Genomic DNA, 23,097 nt, shown 5'->3' with positions numbered 1-23,097 from the left:
CATACCCAGAGAGAATCCATCTTTGTGAACCAGCCACACTTTCTCGGTCTCATACCAATTCTGCTCCGCAATGATCTGCTCCTCGGTCTTCGCCTAAAAAAAGACAACAATGCCGTTTAGATTGGATGACATGACACAGTGGGCCTCCGTGGTGAAGCCGATTATCCTGACGTGATCCTTTAATGCCGGGCCAAAACATGAAAAGGTGGTGAACAAAGACAACAAGGGAAAACAGGCCTCGTACATAAGAATTACATAGAACACAACACAATCTGGGAAACATACACATCACTGCAAACACAAGAGACAAGGCTTCCTTGAGACAAATTGGAAGCACAGCATGAATTTATGCATTTTGATTTTCTGATGTAGAACAATACATAGCGGGAATTCTAGGCCGAGCTCCAGGAGGCCGCCATTTTCTTCCTAATTGTGATGACAAGTTCCAGTAGACAGTCATTACTCAGAATAGCCCCAGTAAGGACGTGGAACAAATTATGTTCTGACAACTCAACACTCATTTACCATCAACTTTACCTGTTACAGAAAATTCTTTAATACTTACAAAATCCTATCACCAGAGTGAAAATTATCCAACATTATAGCCGCATGACGAACAAAACTCCAGGTTATAGCATTGTAATAAAAACATAAAAGACGGGGGGGGGGGGAGTGCAAAATCACACAAGATTAAAAACAGCCAGCATGACAGCAGGTGGTCTGGAAATGGAGAGAATATTAATAGTACTCTGACAGTAGACGTCTTACCATGTGGAATCTCAGCACTATTCCTATCATCTGTATACCTCCAATTCTCAACTTTAAGGCTAAGTTCACACGGTGCCCCGTCTCCATTTGGGCGTTTGTAAAGTTTTGAAAGTTTCCAGGTCCATACAGTATGCTGGAGAATGTGTGAATCTATGTCCAAGCAGCAGGACAGCCAACTATGTGATGGAGCTGCACAAACTCTGTAACAGCTGTCACTTTCTAAAGTCATCATTAAAAATTTCTAAATTTAGTCAATGAGCTCCAAAATCTTCTGTGTGAGCATACCATACAGTTAAACAAAAAAAAAAAACATAGCCATTTGCTGACAAACATCTGACTATATTACATGTCGTTTGCATTATAAATATCATATTTGCATTGTGCTTTGATTCCAAATGGAAATTTTTGTCTACAACAATTTTGGTAAAATTTTGAGCTACGGTGTTGGTCCTACTATATATAGCAGCAAATTATTATCTGAATATCACAAAGGATAAATGAGGGAGACAATGTGAAAGTGACCTGCTATCATGGATTGGTCAGAGAAGCGACAAAACACACAAAAAAGCAACATCACAGCACATCACAAGCCAACCTGAGGCAAAGCATTGGGCAAGTTCAGAGACAAAGAGGCGGCTTCTTCAATAGCACCCTGAGGGGACGACTGTCAGGAAGGAGGAAAGCAAGGCCTAGTTAATGGCTAGTCGGTCGACATTTAAATGCCTTTTAAATAGACAAAACTCCTGGAATTAAAATGGGAATGTGCCTAAAAGTGACCAGAATAAATCAGTTTGATAATATTATGGGTTTGCAGTGAGCAAATATGGTGGCAAATGCGTTAGGGCCGTTACACTCATCTGACTTTATACTTTATGACCTCTTGTAGTTAGATATTAATCTAAGCTTTATATATCATTTCATTTCATACGTAGTTATCACAGGTTCCCACTGCTTTCTGCTATAGGCTCGGACAAATCTGAATATTCTATATCTGTCTGCATTTACCCCAATGTAAAAAGCATAACTGAAGCCTTCTTCTATCAAATTTTTTACTTTTCCGATAGAAGAAATGCATGCACAACTTTTTCTTCCATTACAAAAGTAAACAATAACTGGACGGAAGAAAGTGTCTGTCCCATTTACATTAGAGTCAATGGTAATGGACAAAGACAGAAGGGGGCTCAGTCTGTGTCAGTTATGCTAGGCTCACATCTGCACCCGGGTCTTCGTTTTTTGGGTCCACTTGGAGACCCAAAGAATGGAAACCCAATCCACTTAGAAAACAATTACCCGCAGAAACCTGAAGACTCCAAAGACTATAATGCAGAGAGAGATGTCGTGCTTGAATCCCTAATGGAAAGCAATCACTTAGTCTACTGTTATGAATGTCCATTGCTGTCATCCTATGACGAATGAGAGCAATGGACTGTAATAACAGTAGTGTAGCCTTTTTAAGTTTGCCCACATAGCCCTAGCCTAGTACAATGAATGTAAGTTCTGTGTTTCCGGGACGCTGCTGCCTTCTTTAGCTTTTATGTGCAAGCACCAGCTGGTAAGCAAAACTTCAGACTCCTTCCCAAATAGCTCATATATAATAAATCGGTTTATCTTAGTAAAATGTATAATAGTTAGAATATAACATTCAATTCAAAAATTCTAAACTCTTAAATTCCTGTGAAAGTAGATGAGCAACAAGCTTTACACTGTATTCATAATTATATATCATATATGTATTTTGAAGCCAAAGTTGGAGTCTGCAAATTTATACTGACTCCACAGCCCCATTCCTGCACCGCAATCTCTCTACAAGGGATTACGGTCTGATTCCCACCTCCCACTGTAGGCTCTGTCTAGTATGTGGTGTTCTTCCTATAAATACTCTGTTATAGTTCAGTTTGTGCAATCAGCCCTTACTGGCAACTTGGATATCTACCCCTCTCTGTACACCTCTCCCTCCTCTCTAAGCTTATCTCAAACACTGAGAAATGGGAGGAGCAAAGGAGAAAGATTAGGCAACAGCTTGGAGCAACATGCTGTCAGATCTACATCTGAAGCAGCAGGACAGCCAATTATGTAAAGGAGTTGCACAAACTATATATCAGCAAAACAGTAAGAAATTATTAATGATGCCTATTTAGGAGCTTACTAAATTTTAATGAACAAAAAAAATAAAATAAATTAGAGTATTTTTTCTTTTATGCTGGCTCCCAATTGAGTCAGAATAGTCTTCGCCAAATGTCATACTGCCATGTCCAGCAAATGAATCAGCTGTGGCAAGGCAGAACAGGGAGTAATGTCTAGAACCCTTCTAGTTTATGTAAGTGATACATGTAGAGCTCTGTAAATCTGATTAGGGTGTCATTGGCCCTCTGAAATAAAAGTGATGACCTATTCTAAGGTGATATCATCAATTCTGAAGTCTGGGGTAAACCTTTAAAGGGGATTTCTTAGATAAATGTATATAGATCATCACGGCTGTATTCAGTGGCAGATAGATAACTTATAAGACAAATACTATACATAAAATATACTGGTATCCTGATCTCAGAATACCTGAAAGAGCAGAGGTTAGAACCAAGTGAGCATGCACTAAGACTTCTTTAAGAAAAAGGGAGGAAAGTGGAGCAGACATGTTATGACCGCCGGCAAATGCTTCAGATGCTTAGGAGAAGACCTTGTTACAAATCATGCTAGACATTGTAAGAGCACAACAGGACATGCAGAACATCCATCTGGTGTTACAATGCACACATGCACAGGGAGATGTGGAGGATAGTGCGGTTAGTTTTGCAGGAAGGAGATGTGAATAGAGCCTTACACTCCAGCATGACACACGCGCACAGACACCAGCCCAGATGTGGATAGAAGACGAGGCTGGGTTGGCAGAGAGATCCTGAGTGCAGGGGTACAGTACCTGGCTCAGTGGAGAGGAAGCAGAGGCTGCTGGTTCCAGCTATGGCAGCAAGAAAATGAAAGAGAGCACAAACTATCAATAAATGACAGTAACACATACCGACAGACCAGAAGTCAATGTGAACACAGGAGACCGATAGTACACTGCAGGATTGTATGACAAGTACATGGCAATTGTCTTTTTTTTATCTTTTTTTTTTAAATAAAATTTAGTACTCTTTGTGTATTAAAAAAAAGTGAAAACGGCAGAGAACAATAGACCAAATGCATGCAACTCCTCCATGAAGGAATCAACATGGTGCAAAATTGTTAGCAGAAAACAATGGACAACATGGATTCAGTTATTTTTGTATTTTCAGAGTTAAACATTGTAGTATATCATGACAGCAATAACAGGACTATAAATACACCAAAAATAAAAATGTAACAAGACATCAAACACCTGGACAGTTACTGCCCCAAAAACACAAGCAAAAATATCAGTCTTTCAGTTATAGGTTGCACATTATTTGGGGCATTTTTAGGTCCCATTGTTTACCCCTATGAAAATCAACAGGAAAGGAAAAATCACCAAAGACAAGGAGTAGGATGTGCACGAAAACCACAATGGGGCACCAGCACAATGACCAGTGCTATAGTGAGAACTGGGTAAATAGACAAAGAATGGTTAAATGGTCACGGCATGCAAAGGTGAAAAGTAGAGCTTTGCCATTTGAGTATTTTGCTTTGGCCAATCCAACAAAGCCTACCTATATATCTAGCTACCAACATATGTCATTGCCAACAACAACCCCACTTTTATATCTTCTTTCTCCAAATTCAGCCACGTATATTGAGGTTTATGGGTGAGTTACCATTACGTACCACCGGGAGCAAGTAACTGGAGTCAGCAATGTATAAAGCAAACCGCAAGGACGGTTATACCTTAGAAAAAGGGCACTACAATGACCTTCACAGACAACAATTTGGTGGGATATTTTGATCTTACACAAGCGCCAGTTGTTAAGATGTAGGACCACAAGAACAGACAAATGGCTGCTAAAATACCAACTGAATCCGAGGGACCCCATTAACTCCAATGGGGTCCAACAGGGGTTCATATTCTATAACTGAAATAGCCATGTGAAAAAGTCCGGACAACCAATGCAGACGTGAGGCCAGTCTTATGTGTATGGGTTGTGCCAACTCTCCCACTGGCAGATGATACTGGAGGAAAGAAGCCTGGGACAAGCTCAATATTAACATCCCTGACCCTTTTGTCCACGGGGGAGGTAAGCGATGACCAGAGGAGTCTGGCGGCTGCATTCTTACCTCTCCCCATTGACAACATACCCACTAGGCTGCACCAAGCATCCATATGTGTGGGCAATCGGGAGGGATAACATTTGGTCTACAACTCTTGAATTTATACGGGCACCTATAGTATCCCATTCCATTGAAAATAGTTCCTAGACAGGGTCAGTTCTTCATTCATCATATTTGAGAAAATTAGAAATAAAAACTACAGGTAGAAGCTGGAACATAAAGCTGCCGAAGCACAAAGAAACATGGAGTAACCTTAAAACAAAAACTTTATTTACAGATGCCATGAAGATCCTCTCCAGACGTTTCTGAGCCTCCTCTGGCGCGGTTGGCTGGGATACAGGGCTTGTGGCCTAAAGGTCAAATTTGCATTAATTATGTGTACGCTATAAAAGCGATAAAAATCATGCATGTTATTAAACAATAAAAAAATAAAAATAAAAAAATAAAAAAGGTTGATGACAGATCTTAGTACCAATATCCCCCTGGATTAAAAGATTATACACAATATCTCTGAATTATGGTAACCATTAACCTTGCACACGTGTTATGTTAGTGTATGGAAATTTCAGCAATGAATACAACATTTCGGAGCTTTTTTGTTTTTAGTACGTTGGGATTTGTTATTTGTATTACGCCACTTTTTTCCCCCCTTCTACGCCCTAGTGTTCTAGGGACTTACAAAAATTTCCTGACCCTGTACCCTCAATAGGATATCCTGGTAGCCAGGGTGGCATGTATGGAACGTTTTTCATTTAGAAGTCTGAATATATTTAGCTCTGACATGAGGATCACACAACATCACATGATCACAAGACTACCCGATACTGCTTATAAGAGGCTACATATACTTTTGTAATAATGATCCCTATAGATTCCCGAGTAGTTCTCACACAAGCGTCAAGTCATTGTAAGACTTGTCTTAGGAAACCTGTCTATATGTTGTGCGGTAATACAGATCAACCTACTCCACATCAATTAAGCGGAGCTTCAATAACAGACACAACTCATGGACGGTTGTGTATTATTTTTAGAAGAAAGCAGCTATGTTTTTTCTTGTTTATCCATTCAGGGAAAGTCCTTTAGGCTAAGTCTCTACGTTGCGGAGACGCAGCTTTTTTTGTTGCAGATTTTGCTGCGTTTTTGTGAGCTAAAGCCAGAAGTGGACTGAGCAGAAGGTAGAAGTAGAAGGACCTCCTATATATTTCCCATTCCTTTTGTAACCATTCTTGGCTTTGGCTAAAAAAAAAAAGCAAAAAAAAAAAAGATCTCCCCCCCCCCCCCCCCAAAAAAAAAAAAAAAAAAAAAAAAACTGTGATTCTGCAACGGGGGGCCTTAGCCTAAGAGGGTTTTCTTGGCTGTCAGGGTTTGCCATACAGTTGACTATCCATACTATGACACCCAAATACCTGCGCTCTTTCGTGAAAAGCCTGCAGTGCTCACTGTGGCCTCTTCAATCAGCTGACCTTTGATAGTCCAAGGTGCCGGACCCCAATCAATCACATATTGATGACCTACCCAAGGATAGGTAACCAATATATAAGTCACAGAGAACCCCTGTCCTCAGAACACACTAATCTCATCTGTATACCTCCCATCTTCATGTTGACCAACATTGACACTACTGGGACTTCTAGGTAGTATCCTCATCCAGGTGGCTTTTCAGATACACATTAGGCAAGGCTACGATTTTTGGAGTACTCCGTAAACTACCCAACTTGTAAAGTGATGTATTAAGAATGTACAAGAAGGATCATAGTAAAGAATGCTATTCTCGACAATAATATCCATGGCCTGTAAATGGCAAGATGCTATACGTCTCGGTTCAGAAAGTGCTACACAACATAGAATAGGCTTCTCATTCGGCAAACTTGTGGCATCAGTAGAAACAACACACCTTACTTGAGATCCCTTTTTCTTGTGTGACCTGGGCAGACTTAGACTTCTGAGATCTGGGCAGTGCAAGGCCCTTCTTCAGAAAACGCTGAGCAGAGGTAGGAAAGTTATGAGAAAAGGAAGGTTCACTCTGCCGCCATCTACTACAGATAAGGCCCAAGCACAGCCAGCAAATGGTTTTGTGCCCTTTTTTCTACCCACTACTTTAGGCTAAAAGCTCAATTCTTCATTGATAAAAGCCGAAACGGAGGAGGAGCCAAATACAGGTTCTCAACCAGCAGCCAAAGCACAAACCCGAATGGCCACAGGATCAAGACACCACGACAAAGTTTTTGAAGGCTAACTCAGAAGAAAAAGAAAGTGTATAAGGTACAGATCAGCATAAAAAAAATTAAATGTTGTACTTAGGTCATGCAAAATACTGACGTAAAAGGTTAATACATGAGAGTGTGGTAGCAGTACACACTGGTCACATGCTTTGTTAATGGTGGTCATCCATATTGAGGGGAGGCCTTTGCTGTGGTTTATGGTGCTCATGCACACATGTAGTCACACACGCATACCTCGGGTATAAGACCTCTAGATGGTTTTTGTGGCTCTTTGTTGGATAGTTCAGGGCCAGTAGATTTGGGGGCTTTATTATCCTGGGTTTCTGAGATCTTCTCTTCTACGGAAGCAGGAGGGACCGGCGTGCTGGACTTCTCACTTGCTTTTTCGGCAGGTGGAGTAGGTGACGTCACCTTCTCACCTGACTTTATTGCAGGTGGCGTTGGTGAAGCCACCTTCTCACTGACAGTCTCCGCTTTTTTCTCAGGAAGCTTAAATCGATGTTTATGGTCTTTCATTCTACCCCTGGTCATGAGACTGGTAAGGCCCACTGAAATGTCATCCTTCTCTTTCTTAGCCTCGGTTTTTGGCATGGCAGGTGCCTGTGGAATGGGAGTCTGTGGTTGACTTTTTTCCTGTCCTTGGGCAGGCTCATTTTTGCTTCCTGTATCCTCATGTGGAATGACTTTTCTAACCATCTTTCTTACCACCTTCACCACTTTCTTTTTATTACCACCTTCTTCAGAACCAGCCTCTGAGGTCACAGACTTTTGACTATCGGCTCTGCGCATGGCGTTAGCTGGTTTTTCATCACCGTTCTGCACTGGTTCTGGGCTGGTTACTTGCACCCTTTCCGGACTCTTCACCCGAAATGGGCTTTGTCTTGGCTCTGGGCTTTTTGCTCTGAATGGGTCTGAAGAAAATGAATTCCTTGGGGATGATGGATTGCTTAAAGGCGACTCTCCCTCATACTCTGAGTTTTCAGACTACATTTTGAATATAGAAATCATGTAAAAGAGAGGCAAAAAGAAAATGGAGAAATATCCATATTCAGATAAACACAGTTATATCATTTACAGGGTCTAGAAAAAGTTTTCTGCAATGAAGCACACACATCTACGCTCTCTAGCATACAATACACATAACCTCGGCCCGGTCATTCTAAACCTTACTCCATTTTGATAGTAGGAAGTTGTCCAAATCCAAAGATTAGGTTTCTTGTGTTTGCACAAAAAAAATACATAATGGATATGGACCATAAAAAAAAAAAAAAAAAAAATATCTCAACATACATGTTATATGAAAATGACTTCATGGAATGTTGTACCCCTTTAAGACATTATACTAATTTTTATTTAGCTGCTTGCTGTGGTATAATAGATTGTTCACAAGGCACCAAGCTGCCCATCCATGAGCTTAAACAGACCATGGGGAGCAAGATGGCCATAGTCACATATATATAGGGTTTTTTTGTTTGATTTTTTTTTTTTGTTTTTTTTTTGGGGGGGGGGGGGGGTAATCATCTCCATATGGTTGAAAATTTGCCAAGGTCTGACACAAGGGCAATGGTCCATATAGGATATAGGCAGGCAAAGGACATGTTTTAAGGTTTCTTTGTGTAATTTTACACTACCGGCACAACATTCTCTGCTCTGATCCATCAGAAAATAAGAACGTTTTTCCTTATTAATAGATACAATCGGACAACTTTCTGATCATTGTGCAGACAGTGTGAACGCAGTCTTAGTCTGTTATGAAGACCTGCTCACTACTAAACCTGTCATTGGAAAAGGTTCCCCAGGGCAGTTAAAATCCTTCCAGCGTATAAGACTAGAAAACCCATAGACGGTTCACACCTGCTGTTTGTATTCTCCCTTGCCCATATGTCCCAGTCCATAAAACACAGGGCGACTGCTCACTAACTTAGAGCTCCACAGAAGTGCTGTAAAAGCATACAATATCCGATGAGCTGTCACTATACCGCTGCAGTAGTATCTGGTACAGAGGAAGAAGTCTGCAGTGCAGTGTTAGGTAAGCTCTGCTCTATATCTTAAGAAACCTACAAACCGAACCACAAGACCCACAAGCTGCCCAGTAAGGTCACCACCATAGGTATTATCTACCAGCTGTCACTACAATAAAACAGAACGGAGCAGCGCCTGATCTTTCCATTACTCTCCTATTCCATCATCCCCCCCTCCCAGTATGGGCTGCTGTCACATACTATAAATGGGTTATTTACAGGACATATTATCACTGCCCCCTAGGTCCCAAGTCATAAAAGCAACATTATTTTAATACAAAACCTCCATACCTTTCAGGATTTTCTGACGTCCACCGTTCAAGAATATACCCACTACTGCATGAAGGGGGCGAGAGCTGGGGATCGATAAGACAGAATAATGCAAAGCCTGGTCCGGTTCTTCCTTGTAAAAGGACGGCTCTGCAGCAGCGAAGAGTGGGATGGCAGCTCTGATATAAATCTGCTGACATAATATTTCACAGATCTGTACTGACCCGAGACCTTAAGTAATGAGTCGGGGCTCTAGAAACTTATCAGCGAGCGTTCTGTTCTCTGCAGACTTGTTGCTATTTAAAGCGAACCAAGGTCTGAAATCATTTTATATGTATAGCTGCCATAATCCCGGCAGAACGTTCTGGATGGATCCCAAGATAACACAACTAGTACTGTTCACACTGCCATTCTAGTTATACTCATGCATTGCCAGCTATTTTATAGAATAGAGATAGCTCTCATAATACACAATGGAAATGGCATTCATAAATTATACTGCCAACCTCAAATGAATAGTCAATTCCTGCCATGTAGGCGTTCCCGCCTCATGTAGTGGAGTCCCCTTCTATATAAAGTAGACAATTGGAGATATATATACCCTCAAGACCAACAGCATGGGGAGGACGAGAAGGAAAGAAGAGAGCATGGAAGTGTCTGTGCATATTGGTCTATAGTTACAGCTTCCTCCCTCTAGTTACAGAAGGAAGATCAGCTCTAGAGCACAAACTGCAGCTCTAACTATTGAAATACTGGCGGGTACAGATGGAGAAAGTATATAAAGCTCTCCTCCAGAAAGAAGGAAATTGCCTCTAGTGCCACCTATAGGTAGCTACCCTGACAGGGTTTACATCTGCTTCCAAGTCTTTGACATTGGCAGCTGAAAATCGCTGGGCAAAAAAGTGCTGCAAGTCAGACTTTTTCATGAAGTGGTTTCAGGTTAAAAGAATAGAAACCCAACGGTTCCCATTATAGTCAACGGGGTCTGTTGGGCACCACGGGTCTGTTGGGCACCACGGTTCTGTTGGGCACCACGGCTTTCCACTGTTTTAGCAGTCTGTGTGTCCGTTGTTTTGGTCCTCCAACATACCAGAACAACAGACACTGTGGCGCACATGTAAACATGGTGCATGTCTAAGACACCTACCTCTTGTCTCCATTCAATAGCAGAGTGGGAGTGTCGCAGACTACCGAAGCACAGTGTGCATAGAATAGTCGGAGAACCTGTGGCCATTATCCAGAAATAAGGAGGTGACTAGAAAACAAAGGAAATATTAAAGGGGTTATCCAGTTTCTAACATTGATGGCCTATCCTTAGGATAAGCCACCAATATTAGGTCCGACACCCAGAACCCCCACAGATCACCAGGCAGCACAGCTCTTGGTATTGTTTATATGTGCCATGCTGATCACTCGCTGATCCAAATAGATCAATGTTACAAACTGAATAACCCCTTTTAGGTTATGTTCACACAGTAGAATGTGAACAGGAATTTGATGCGGACTTTCAGCTAAAATTTCTATCCACTTTCCGGCCCAATGGATTTCTGCCAAGACAGTGAAGTGGCTCATGGCATCGGTTCGGTGACCGAATTAGCCACGGAATCCACAGCAAAATCGAGCAGGACAATTTCTTTTTCAGCTCTCTGCCTCACCTTGAATAGAATAGGTGGCAGATCAGGGTGGAAATTGGTGCTAATTTTAAGACAAAGTCCGCTTCCAAATCAAAGTACGCCACATGTGTTTTATCGTTGCCTTATGCAATTTTGGAGATTTTACTTACTTTGATGAGTTAGCCAATGACTACCTGTGACTGTTAGGGTAGGTACTAGAGATGAGCGAACAGTGTTCTATCGAACACATGTTCGATCGGATATCAGGGCGTTCGCCATGTTCGAATCGAATCGAACACCGCGTGGTAAAGTGCGCCAAAATTCGATTCCCCTCCCACCTTCCCTGGCGCCTTTTTTGCACCAATAACAGCGCAGGGGAGGTGGGACAGGAACTACGACACCGGGGGCATTGAAAAAAATTGGAAAAAGTCATTGGCTGCCGAAATCAGGTGACCTCCATTTTAGACGAATAGTGGATTTCAAATCCGGGTCATATGAGAATGTGAACTTTGTGACTATGAGAGAGGGATAGCTGTACAGGCAGGGATAGCTAGGGATAACCTTTATTTAGGGGGGAATGTTATTAAAAATAACTTTTTGGGGCTCTATCGGGTGTGTAATTGTGATTTTTGTGAGAAACTTTTTCCCATAGGGATGCATTGGCCAGCGCTGATTGGCCAGAGTACGGAACTCGACCAATCAGCGCTGGCTCTGCTGGAGGAGGCGGAGTCTAAGATCGCTCCACACCAGTCTCCATTCAGGTCCGACCTTAGACTCCGCCTCCTCCAGCAGAGCCAGCGCTGATTGGCCGAATTCCGTACTCTGGCCAATCAGCACTGGCTAATGCATTGTATTGGCGTGATGAAGCAGTGCTGAATGTGTGTGCTTAGCACACACATTCAGCTCTACTTCATCGGGCTAATAGAATGCATTGGCCAATCAGCGCTGGCCAATGCATTCTATTAGCGTGAACTGAGTTTGCACAGGGGTTCTAGTGCACCCTCGGCTCTGCTACATCAGATTGCTACATCTGATGTAGCAGTGCCGAGTGTGCATCAGATGTGTAGTTGAGCAAAACTGACTCAGCACTGCTAAGTCTCTGCATTCGCATAGGAATGCATTGGCCAGCCTTCGGCCAATCAGCGCTGGCTCTGCTGGAGGAGGCGGAGTCTAAGGTCGGACCTGAATGGAGACTGGTGTGGAGCGATCTTAGACTCCGCCTCCTCCAGCAGAGCCAGCGCTGATTGGTCGAGTTCCGTACTCTGGCCAATCAGCACTGGCCAATGCATTTCTATGGGGAAAAGTTAGCTTGCGAAAATCGCAAACTGACAGGGATTTCCATGAAATAAAGTGACTTTTATGCCCCCAGACATGCTTCCCCTGCTGTCCCAGTGTCATTCCAGGGTGTTGGTATCATTTCCTGGGGTGTCATAGTGGACTTGGTGACCCTCCAGACACGAATTTGGGTTTCCCCCTTAACGAGTTTATGTTCCCCATAGACTATAATGGGGTTCGAAACCCATTCGAACACTCGAACAGTGAGCGGCTGTTCGAATCGAATTTCGAACCTCGAACATTTTAGTGTTCGCTCATCTCTAGTAGGTACCTTTATGTGGCAGTAAAGAGACCATTTTCAGTCATCTATAGTATGTTGTGAACATCTACAAGTCTGCCCAATAATCTGTATAGAGTTACTACTAATATAAAGGAACAACAAGCCTAAAAACTCAAAAACACTAATACCCAGAAGTTACATTTTTATGCAAAATTTGACACCCACCAGTCGCACTTTAATAAAAGTCACAGTTACTGGCGCAGTCAGAAGCCTTATTCAGTGAATTTCTATTAGTATTTGACCACAGAAGGGAAAAGCAGTGTGAAGTGTCTCATGCTACAATCCCGTCACAAAACCTGAATTGTGATATCTAGGACTGTCAGTTTTGTATCCAGGTCTCCTAGTAAGCGCTGCTTGCCTCTCAGCCACACTTTAGGTCCAGAAAGGAGGCAATGTGGTTTCTAAGATGACCGACATGAAAGGCAGCAGTTACAGAAAATGATTCCTAAAGTGCAAATGTGTTTCTCTTCCTTGTGTGCGGTAATCGCGCCCTTCATCTTGGCGACAGTCATGGAACAACAGACTTTGGCAAATCTTAAACCACTTTTCGTCATATTTTCCAAAATGGTTTTGTTAAAACCGAAATCATTCCAATCTAGTGAGGAATAAAAGTCGCCGAGAGGCTGACCGAAGGAGCAGCAGTCTTTTCCCTGAATACCAGACATAACCCACATTACATCTACATTGTATACAGGCTATGTCTGGAATTGCAGCTCAATCTCATCCACTTGGATGGGACTTTGCTGCCAAAAATGCCATGTGACCCCCACAAGGTGATGTCACCGGCAAAGCAAAAGGCTGAAGTGCCTTCAGTATCTGAATGTCAGGGTCACCAGGTGTCCGGTCCCCACCAAGCTGATAGAATTACCTATCCCAGGGATAAGTCTGCATTTTTAAAATTCTGGAAAATTCCTCTAATGCTAGGTTCACACTAGTGTTTGAGTCTCAGAATCAGACTCATCCCCCATGCCACTTAAAATATGTGGATAGAAAAGTCCTGCAAGCAGTTTCGGTGGAAACAAGGGAGAGGCACCGGCGGATAGGGTTTCCTTTTTTCAGGTCCGCAAGCAGACCCGACGGATGGAAACCTGAACGCTAGTGTAAACTTAGCATAAGGCTCAATGCACACAACCATTGGCCATCCAGTGCTGTCCATTACGTTCTTTCACGGACACATACAGCGGTGTACATGTAGCCTAACTTTGAGGAAGGTTATTGCTCCTCTAGGATTGTTTCAGTACATGTTCTTCATGAGACAGTCCCTTTAAGGGGGTGTTCCATGTTATAAAGTGATCTAGCAGTTGTCTGCTACTGCCAATGATAGGTTGCAGGGGTCACATGCCCCTGAGGTACGATGACATCACTTTTTTTTCTTTTTTTTTCCTTTTTTTTTTTTTTTTCTGGACAACCCCCCTCTAACATGTTTCGATATTCATGTAACTTATTACAGAGCGCCATTTGTAGCTACAAAGCCCATAAACGGAGCCCCAGGGCCGAACTGACAATATGCCACCGAGCGAGAGCACTTCCTGTCCCCTTCAATATAAAGGACTCTTCACAGTCAAAAAATTATTTCACACTAACTTAATGTGAATCCTACTTTTGTTCCGTTTGGTTCCAGCCATGCTCTATATCTCATCTGCCTGGAGGAAAAATAGCCAAATCAAAGTGCTCCTAAATAAGAATACAATTCCCTAATACAGTACGTCTAGACAGCCCAGACACGTGCTTGTCTTGCAGAAATAACTTTTTTAAGTTTCTCTTTTTGAAAACAAGTTTACATTTAACACCATCACTAACAAAACTTACAGATCCGTTCTGGTTGGCGCCGTTTTTTTTCTTTGCTATAGGTTTATCTTCATCCTTAACCTAAAGTTTTAAAATAGGAGCAGGGGGGTAAAGTCACTTCTCCAGTGTAATGTGTAAAAGTGGAAAACTACAACCCAACAACCCTGACGCATACAAGGAGATCTATTACATCGAAAAGTATCTTAGAGGCCCACCCAAAACACAAAGGCCCTCATGATCAAGAGATGAAAAGCATTTCATGACCATATTAAAGCGAGTCTGTCACCAGAACCCAAAATATCAACCCAGCCCCGCAGATAGATAGGTTACAGTCACCTAAATCAAAAGCGTTTTTACCTTTGTCAATCTATGCCACCACTGTCAAGATATTGCAGTTTGGGCAATATGCAAATGAACTATGTGGAGCAACAAGAGCGTTGTTTTTTATGTTCCGGAGAGGTGAACGACAATGTCATTGTTGCTTCAAATAACTCATTTGGAATTCTATATAGCAAGCAAAGAAAATCCTGACAGGACTCCTAGGGGAGACCGTGAGAGTCCTGATTCTTCTACACAATGTGATCGACAGCTCTGATGGTATATGTATGTGCAAACAGAAGACTGTCAATCACTATATGTGGGCAGGGTAATCATAGGACTCTTGCCGTCTCTCCTAGGGGTCCTGTAAGGATTTGCTCCAAATCTTAAACCGATAAAGCAGAGCTAGGCTGGATTCACACAGCTATATTATGTCTATTTTATACGCCATACATCCCATCCGACAATGGCTCTAACAATCCCAACTTAGACAATCATATATCCCAATGATGCTGCTAGCTCAGATCATGAGACCTGCGGCTGGGATGATGATTTACGGTGTAATAAAGCAGACATATGGTATTATAGACATGTGAATACAACATAAATCCTGACAGGACTCCTAGAGAGACAGTGAGAGTCTGGATTACCCCGCCCGCACAGGATGATTGACAGATCTTCCGGCATCAGTGTGAACACAGAAAGCTGTCAATCACTGTGTGCGATTCCTCTTACAAATTAATGAATAAATTGACAACTGGGTGTAATCAGTTAGGGGTATGCCCCTACGGTCTAGACTGTGTCACTCTGTGTAGTGACAAGCCCACCCACTTGTCAACTTATTCAAACATTTATAGGAGCAATAACAGAGGAAAAGCACCATGTAAATTATTTACTGAAACTGGACAAGCTGCAAGCCCATAAAGAAAGTCATTCAGCTTGAAAATACAATAATTGTACCCATTGCACACAAGGCATAACCTGCAAACCCTAAATGATATGATTATTTTCATTACTGTGATTATTCTCATTATTCTCCAAGCCCGCACACACAATTAGATAACCAGCAGGAATGACATGCAGGGTCCTACAACACTTCCCTTTTGCTCCCAGAAAGCAAAGCGTGAGGAGAATGCCATGGCGGGGCAGTCATGGGACGGAGGTTCCTACTCTGATTGTCTAAAGGAGAAACAGAGAGGATCAGAATGGTTTAGAGTTTTCCAGACACCAGGCATAGGCCACAATAGCACTTCACACACAACGGACACAGGCAAGGAAGTCGCACACAAAAATTGTTGTAAACACACACAAATGGACACAAATAAATGTACAATACAATATGTTAGAATGGTTAAAAAAAAAAAAAAAGTAAATATATTAATTATTATGGCATTTACCCCTAAATTATTCAAGAGGGACCAGTCATCTTTATTTATACAGGTTATATTCCCAGCCATGTGCGGCCGGTAGGACCCGTGCAGCGCCCATTACTTTCACAGACCCATTCACCACAATGGGTGAATCAAGTCCATGAAAATGATTCAGATTCTTAAAAAAAAAATATGAATGTTCTATTTTTTCACAGATCATGGGGCTATTAAACTGCTCGTCCTGAATAAGGAGTAAAAGAGAAGGCCATATGAAGAAAAATGTAGCTTTAAAAAAAATAAATAAAAAAAAGGCAAGCAGCAAAAAGAAAGCAGGAAAACTAAGAACATAACTGGAAGCAGCTACTTAAAACAACAGGACCAGAGCTGCGCCCCCCATTACATAGTGTTGATGCCAGAGCACTGTAGCCTTGGTCCTATTTCTTGAATAGGTGCAGAACTGCCGCCGGACCAGTCCTTGACTGTAGCCTGGGTGCATCAGCTGATTAGTGTGTGTGGGGGGGAGGGGTCTGGATATTGGCCCCCCACCATCCTAGACTGATGACTTATCCTATGGATAGGTATTCAGCATGGATACACAACTAGAGGGGAGTAAATCCCTATAGGTCAATGTTGTGTGCTGTGCGATTTCTCAGTTACTCTTCCTGGATATCTCTATAAATAAGTGACAGCTGGATGTCACCAATCCCACTATCACAGCCTGACAGGGTCACCACCGATAAGACTATCAATAACAGACCAAAAGTAAGGTAACCAGTTTAAATTTGTTTGCTTGCAGTAGGAGTAACAGAGGAACAGCAGATTGCAGAGGTCTAAAAAGAATTTGTTCCAGAATTTATTGAGGAACAGAGGATTTATTATTATTATTATTATTATTATTATTATTATTATGCGTATAGTGTGGTTATCCTCTGCCAAGTTAATAAAATTTATATACAGCCATTTCTTAGTAGTTTCTGGTAGAGCTGGGTGATGACCAATTACATATGCCATTCCAGCTCCCTTAGGGATCATTACTCAGCTTCTCCGGTGTCCTGAAAGGCAGTTCTGCCTATTTAGGCAGTGACATGTTCTCCGCTCCTGTACTACCATATTAATATGTAAGGAAATGGGGGGAGGAGGTCCCGTATACATTATACACAGACTGGCTATTACATCTTCTACATTACACCATGTGTTCCTCTCATTTCTTGCACTTCCTCCATTACACTACCACTTCCTGATGACAACAATATTTCTTGTCACCTACCGCCATTTTTCATTCAGGGACCTAGAAACAGTCAGGAAGTGTCACAATGGCAGATAAAAGTTACAATGAAAGTGTTTGATGGTTCCAATAAAATGCAGCTATGGTGGGACTACAAGTAGCAGCAGTCTATGACAATCCCACTAATATGGTGACAGAATTTCGTCTTTTCCCAGGCACGGTCAGTTAATGATGGACGTGCTGTTATCTCTCTCATGTGTTGTCCAGAACAAACAAGAAGTCGCCGTGGACAAGCTGTCATGGAGTCCCTATCCAGCCATCTGTTCGTCATACTGTGGGGTCAGCTGCTGAGGAGACACCTGTCCGTACAGTCCTCGAGGAATCACAACAGCAATATTTTGGGACGATGTCAGCGACAAACATGAGAGTTACACTGATATATAGGAACATCCATGTGTACCAATCCAAATATCCATCTACATCAGACTCCCTATATAAGGATACAACATACTTAATGTAGTAGTGGTCCAGCTCAGGGGACTAGGCCAGGACTACAGAGTAACAACCTCACAATTACTACCAAATTAGGTGCATTTGTCGTTCAGTAACCTGGAAAAGCTGTGTATAAACTCATGAAGGAGGTAATGAGGGCCGTATATTACTAGAGATCCAGTTTTGTTAACAAATTGGCAGAGGATGACCAACGCCTAACTCTATACTCACAAAAATAGTGATTTGCATAATTTTTCGTGGCATTTTTGTTGCGTGGCTGGTTGGTCCAAAACTGTACAAAGCAAACTTTCCAACCAGTTCACCTGGGCAGAGCAGGACAGGGATCAAGGCGTGCCAGTGCAAAGATGCCTCAGACGTACTAGAACTTATGGCAGTGAGCTATTGTGAGTTCTACCGAAGGTCTACACAAGTCCCTGGCTGGCACAGATTTCAATTCTGGCACAAGGGACGTTCCATGGTGCCCCAAAATTATTAACAGGCCAGGGACTCTTAATAGTTATGGGGTATCTGCCGCCAGCGTGCACTATACCAAGCCTGGCGTACTATAAGTTACCCCTGCTGTGCCTGGACGTTACAGTAAGGTCTATATAAGACTGAATTTTGTTTTTAGCTAACTGGGCACATTCAAAAATTTGAGAAATAGTTTATAAATTTTATAAAATTTATAACCTATAAATTGCCACAAAAACACTCTTGGTGCCATAGACAAGCATTCAAAAACTGAAAAAGTTGCACAGCAAACAACAAAAAAAATACACCCAAATAGCAATCCAGGGCTGATGCTACAGCTGTCCTTCTATACTTTGTTTACAAGCGACGAGCATGTGACCACAGCGGCCAATGAGAGGACACAGCGGTCACATGCCGTACTTTACAGGCATCACGGGTCAGTGCAGAAGCATGGCGTGCAACATATGACTAGCTGTAGGAGCAAACAAAGACCAAGGAGAAAAGCCAGGGCCTCAGTGCTGGAGAGGTGGGGGGATGTGTATGGATGTTTTACATTTAGAGTAGGTTCACACTTCCATTATTTGATGTCCGTTGATCTCATCCGTCACAGGATCACAGCAATGGACATTAAAGGACAAATGCAGACAGAGCCCTCTTATGTCAAGTGTCCGTCCACACCAAGATAGAAAACATAATGGAAGCTGAAAAAGTAAACAAATAGGACGTATCCATCATGTTATTTACATTAGAGTCGATGAGAGCGGACACGGATGGAGAGGATCCAGTCTATGTTTGTCATTGTATCGCAGTACAAGAAGTTCATTGCTCTTATCCTATGATGGAGCACAGCAACAGATATTAACAACTGTAGTGTGAACGTAGCCTTACATATGCCAATATTTTTAATATTTATTTTTTAGAAGTCATGTTTTTTTTTTTTTTAATTTAATGTAGATTGTGAGCCCCATATAGGGATCACAATGTACATTTTTATTTTTTTTTCCCCTATCAGTATGTCTTTGTAGAATGGGAGGAAATCCATGCAAACACGGGGAGAACATACAAACTCCTTGCAGATGTTGTTCCTGGCAGGATTCAAACCCAGGACTCCATCGCTGCAAGGCTGCAGTGCTAACCACTGAGCCACCGTGCTGCCCCAAAAGTCATGTTTTTAGTCATGTAATTTGTTCCCAAACACTGAAGTTTTGGTAACCTGCAAATTGACCATCTTGTAGTCGTAACCTCTTGTCAAATAAGGTCAGTCCATGGACTCAGCTTACAGATATTAGAAAGTCCTGACACTTCTAGTGAGTCACTAGAGAAAAATATATCTGATGACATACAAAGCTGGACACTGAGTCTTTTCTAAAGCTGGCCAAAGATGGACAATATGATGGCTACTAAAAGTGAGAGATGACCCAATATTTGCTGGTAACGCAAAGGATTGATAGTTTTGACATGGTAGTGGTGTTTTAAAACAAAGAATAACAGATACAAGTGTATACATACGCACAGAGATTATAATATATATATATATATATATATATATATATATATATATATATATATATATATATATATATATATATATACACACACACACTTATCTATATTAGACCTACGAGCACTAGCTTTAGAAAAAAAAAAATTAAAAAAAGTAATACTGGGGCTATATAGGTCATGTGATGCTGAAACATAAAAGCAATGGCCAAAATCAAAAGAGCAATAACAAAAGAAACGTGGAATTTCTGCATAATATTCTCCAAAACATAAGTTATTGCTAGGACACCCAGCCGCCCGCCCTTTCTCTGCATGTGTTGCTTTCATGACCTAATGAAAGGTTTTTCTTCCACATATAACAAAAGAGAAAACATAAAAAGAACATAAACAAGAAATCTACAGGTAGAACAAAGCTATAAGAAGACATACAAACTGTAAGTATAGAACAAATACAGATTGTAAACACATCTACCACTTCTCTTATCTTCAGCAAAAGTCAAATTTGTAAAAAAATAAATAAATAAAAAAAGTACAATAAAACAATTGAACAATGAACTAGATGCTAAATTGTAAAAACAAAGAGAAAATATTAGAATACTAAATTATTTAAAAATAGGTGTCGATGAAAACATTTTAATGATTAGGGGATTGGGTTAATTCAGCAATAACAAAGTATTAGCAGGCTGGCTATACACAGCAGTATACAGAGTCTAGAGCTATAAAATAGAATATAACATTACATTAAATGATATGACGCATGGCACTGCCTATAGAAGGAAGACTAATAGGAGAAGTTTCCCCACCATACAGACAGACAGGCCTGTGATACATTGTGCGCCAGCTCTAAGAATAGTCTACGTCTACAATCTGGGCCCGATCACACTGACTGCCAAGTGTATTGTGTTAAAGTGACAGAAAAGTTGAAGAAGTCAAAAAAAAAAAAAAAAAGTCAGAACTTTGAGAATGGGGACGTGTAAAGGTGAAATGTCCCCGTCGATTAATATTTGTACCTTACCGCAGCCCAAGGGGATAGGAAACCTTAAGAAGTAGAACCACAGATTGAGAGAGGGAGAGCGAGAGAGCTTCCCGGCCAACACAGAGAAGGGGTACTGAAATGTGAGAGCAGGCCTATGAGTCAATTTCCCTAACGCTGCAGCTCCAAGTCAGGGGACAGCTGCACTGATACGGGCTTCCTAAATATAGTTTAGGAATGTTAAGGGGGGTGGGCAGCCACACCGTGTCCTACAGTTGCTGGGTCCCCTCAGCTTACCCACCTTGGTCTACCAGCGGGCACTATAAAGGGGGAGGTCTGCTAGAGAGGAGATGTAAAAATGAAACTTTTCACGCAGGAAGGAAACAGATGAGTAGACACCAGAGTTCATAGCAGTGCACAGAGTATTGTGGTAGCTCACATTATTAACCCCTCGCCTGCCAGACTGCATTCGCCAGCATCAGTCTACTCTTAGTGCTTAGTCATTTTGCAAATGCGTGATGTTCATGGCCAATGGGACCACTGTTTTTTCAATACCTGTCAGGGTTTTGGGGTCTGTGAAAAATGGACCCATAGTCTTGCATTGGTGTGATGCATCCATCATCTATCTGCATGTGGGGAAGTGTAGGGAGGTGGGGGAGGGGAGAAGGAAAAAAGACTCATGGTCCATGGCAAAAAGAAAAGAAAAAGGAATGAATAGATTCATATGAAGTCCGAGAAAGAAAAAAAAAGACATATGTATGTGAAATGCAGACGTGTGAAGCCCTTAAAGGGGTTGTCCGGGATAACCACTTTTTTTAATATGAGGTCAGGGAAGGTGAAATGTTTTTGGTTTTTGTTTGTTTGTTTGTTTGTTTTTTTAAATATACCATATATACTCGAGTATAAGCCAAATATTTCAGCACAGTTTTTGTGCTGAAAAAGCCCACCTAGGCTTATATTCGAGTCAAGCAAAAAAAAAAAGCAAAAAAAAAAAATTATTTTAATTTTTTTTTTTTTTTTAGGGGGGGGGGGGGGGTCCTATGACCAGCCGCAATAATAATGTATAGAGTCTCCCATAAAATAGTGGGGGGAAAAAAAGCTTTAAGAAAATAAAAAAATAAAGTAAATAAAAGTTCTAAATCCCTCCTTTCCCTAGAATACATATAAAAGTAGAAAATGACTGTGACACACATACACATTAGGTATCCCTGTGTCTGACAGTGCCTGGTCTACTGAATATAGGGGATCTGCAGTGCTCCTATTCCGTTGGGAAGGGGTTAATAGGAGCACTGCAGATCCCCTATATTCAGCCAGACTGAATTCCAAGTGGGGGGAAAAAACAGTCCTCAAGCTCTATAGAAAGCTTATATTTTTGTCCATGTTGTGTGCATGTAGCCCTAACCGTAACATCCCATCTGACGGTAACAGGTGAACATACTGAAGATCACATGTGAACATAGTCTTAACCATAACAGAACATGGGACATCATTGCATCCTCCGGTCCACAAATCTGATACTGGACGCATCTAGGGAGGCTAAAACTGACCTTGGTCATTACATTAGCAATTGCCATCTCTAACATCCACCATACATCACTGACATACACATACAGAGCTCGAGCCCAGGGCCAGATTTAGACAAAGTGGGGCCCTGGGCAAGTTTATAAGTGGGGCCCTAAATTCCAAGGAGTGGCATACTATACAGTACTTTTCTCTCCACATGATTTGTGCGCACGGAGACACACACAGATCCCTTTATAGTCTATGGGGCTCATCTGGTTTCCTTAGGTAACCACTTTTTTGTTTAATGCGTATAGGTTTCCGTTCGGGGGGTTCCCCAGTGGACTCTGGGAACAGAATACCGAACGCAGATCTGAACCAGGCCTTAGGAATCAGAGGTTGAAGATGCCCGGGCTACGCTAAAATGAGTCCACTGAAGCACTATGGAACCTGCACATTTTATGAAGTAAAGCCAAGGTCAGTCCATCCTCCATCACTTACACTTTGGGCACATGTGGGCCTGAGCTTCACTGCACGCGGAGATTGTGTCCATCAAAGGACTCATCTCAGAGCACACCGGGCATCTTTAAGTTTTGTTACCCTTTACAACTAAACTGTCTGATAATGATAAAAGCGCATTGTCATACGGAAAAATAGTCTTAGTTACCCACAGCAACCAATCCCAGCACAGCTTCCTTTTTTCAAAGGCACTATAAAATGGAAGCTGTGCTGT

General features: G+C 41.8%; 1 protein-coding gene across 9 annotated transcripts in view; it reads right to left on the bottom strand.

Moving 5' to 3' along the window:
* The window catches only part of MYO18A (myosin XVIIIA), a 243,618-nt gene that overhangs the window by 155,529 nt on the left and 64,992 nt on the right, over positions 1-23,097 (bottom strand). For 3 of the 9 annotated variants that reach the window (XM_075263718.1, XM_075263720.1, XM_075263716.1), the window contains exon 3: positions 6-93. In XM_075263718.1, the coding sequence (XP_075119819.1) occupies positions 6-93 (88 nt within the window). Of the gene's footprint in view, positions 1-5; positions 94-3,586; positions 3,722-5,261; positions 5,337-6,880; positions 6,968-7,442; positions 8,193-10,646; positions 10,755-14,536; positions 14,591-15,927; positions 16,013-20,901; positions 21,004-23,097 lie in introns of those variants that run through there. The other 6 variants (XM_075263717.1, XM_075263713.1, XM_075263719.1 and 3 more) reach the window with 4 other exon arrangements.

Source organism: Leptodactylus fuscus, chromosome 2, assembly GCF_031893055.1.
Source record: "Leptodactylus fuscus isolate aLepFus1 chromosome 2, aLepFus1.hap2, whole genome shotgun sequence".
Classification (NCBI taxonomy): Eukaryota; Metazoa; Chordata; class Amphibia; order Anura; family Leptodactylidae; genus Leptodactylus; species Leptodactylus fuscus.
The sequence above is the reverse complement of the archived record's forward strand: the minus strand, read 5'-3'. Positions and strand labels throughout refer to the sequence as shown.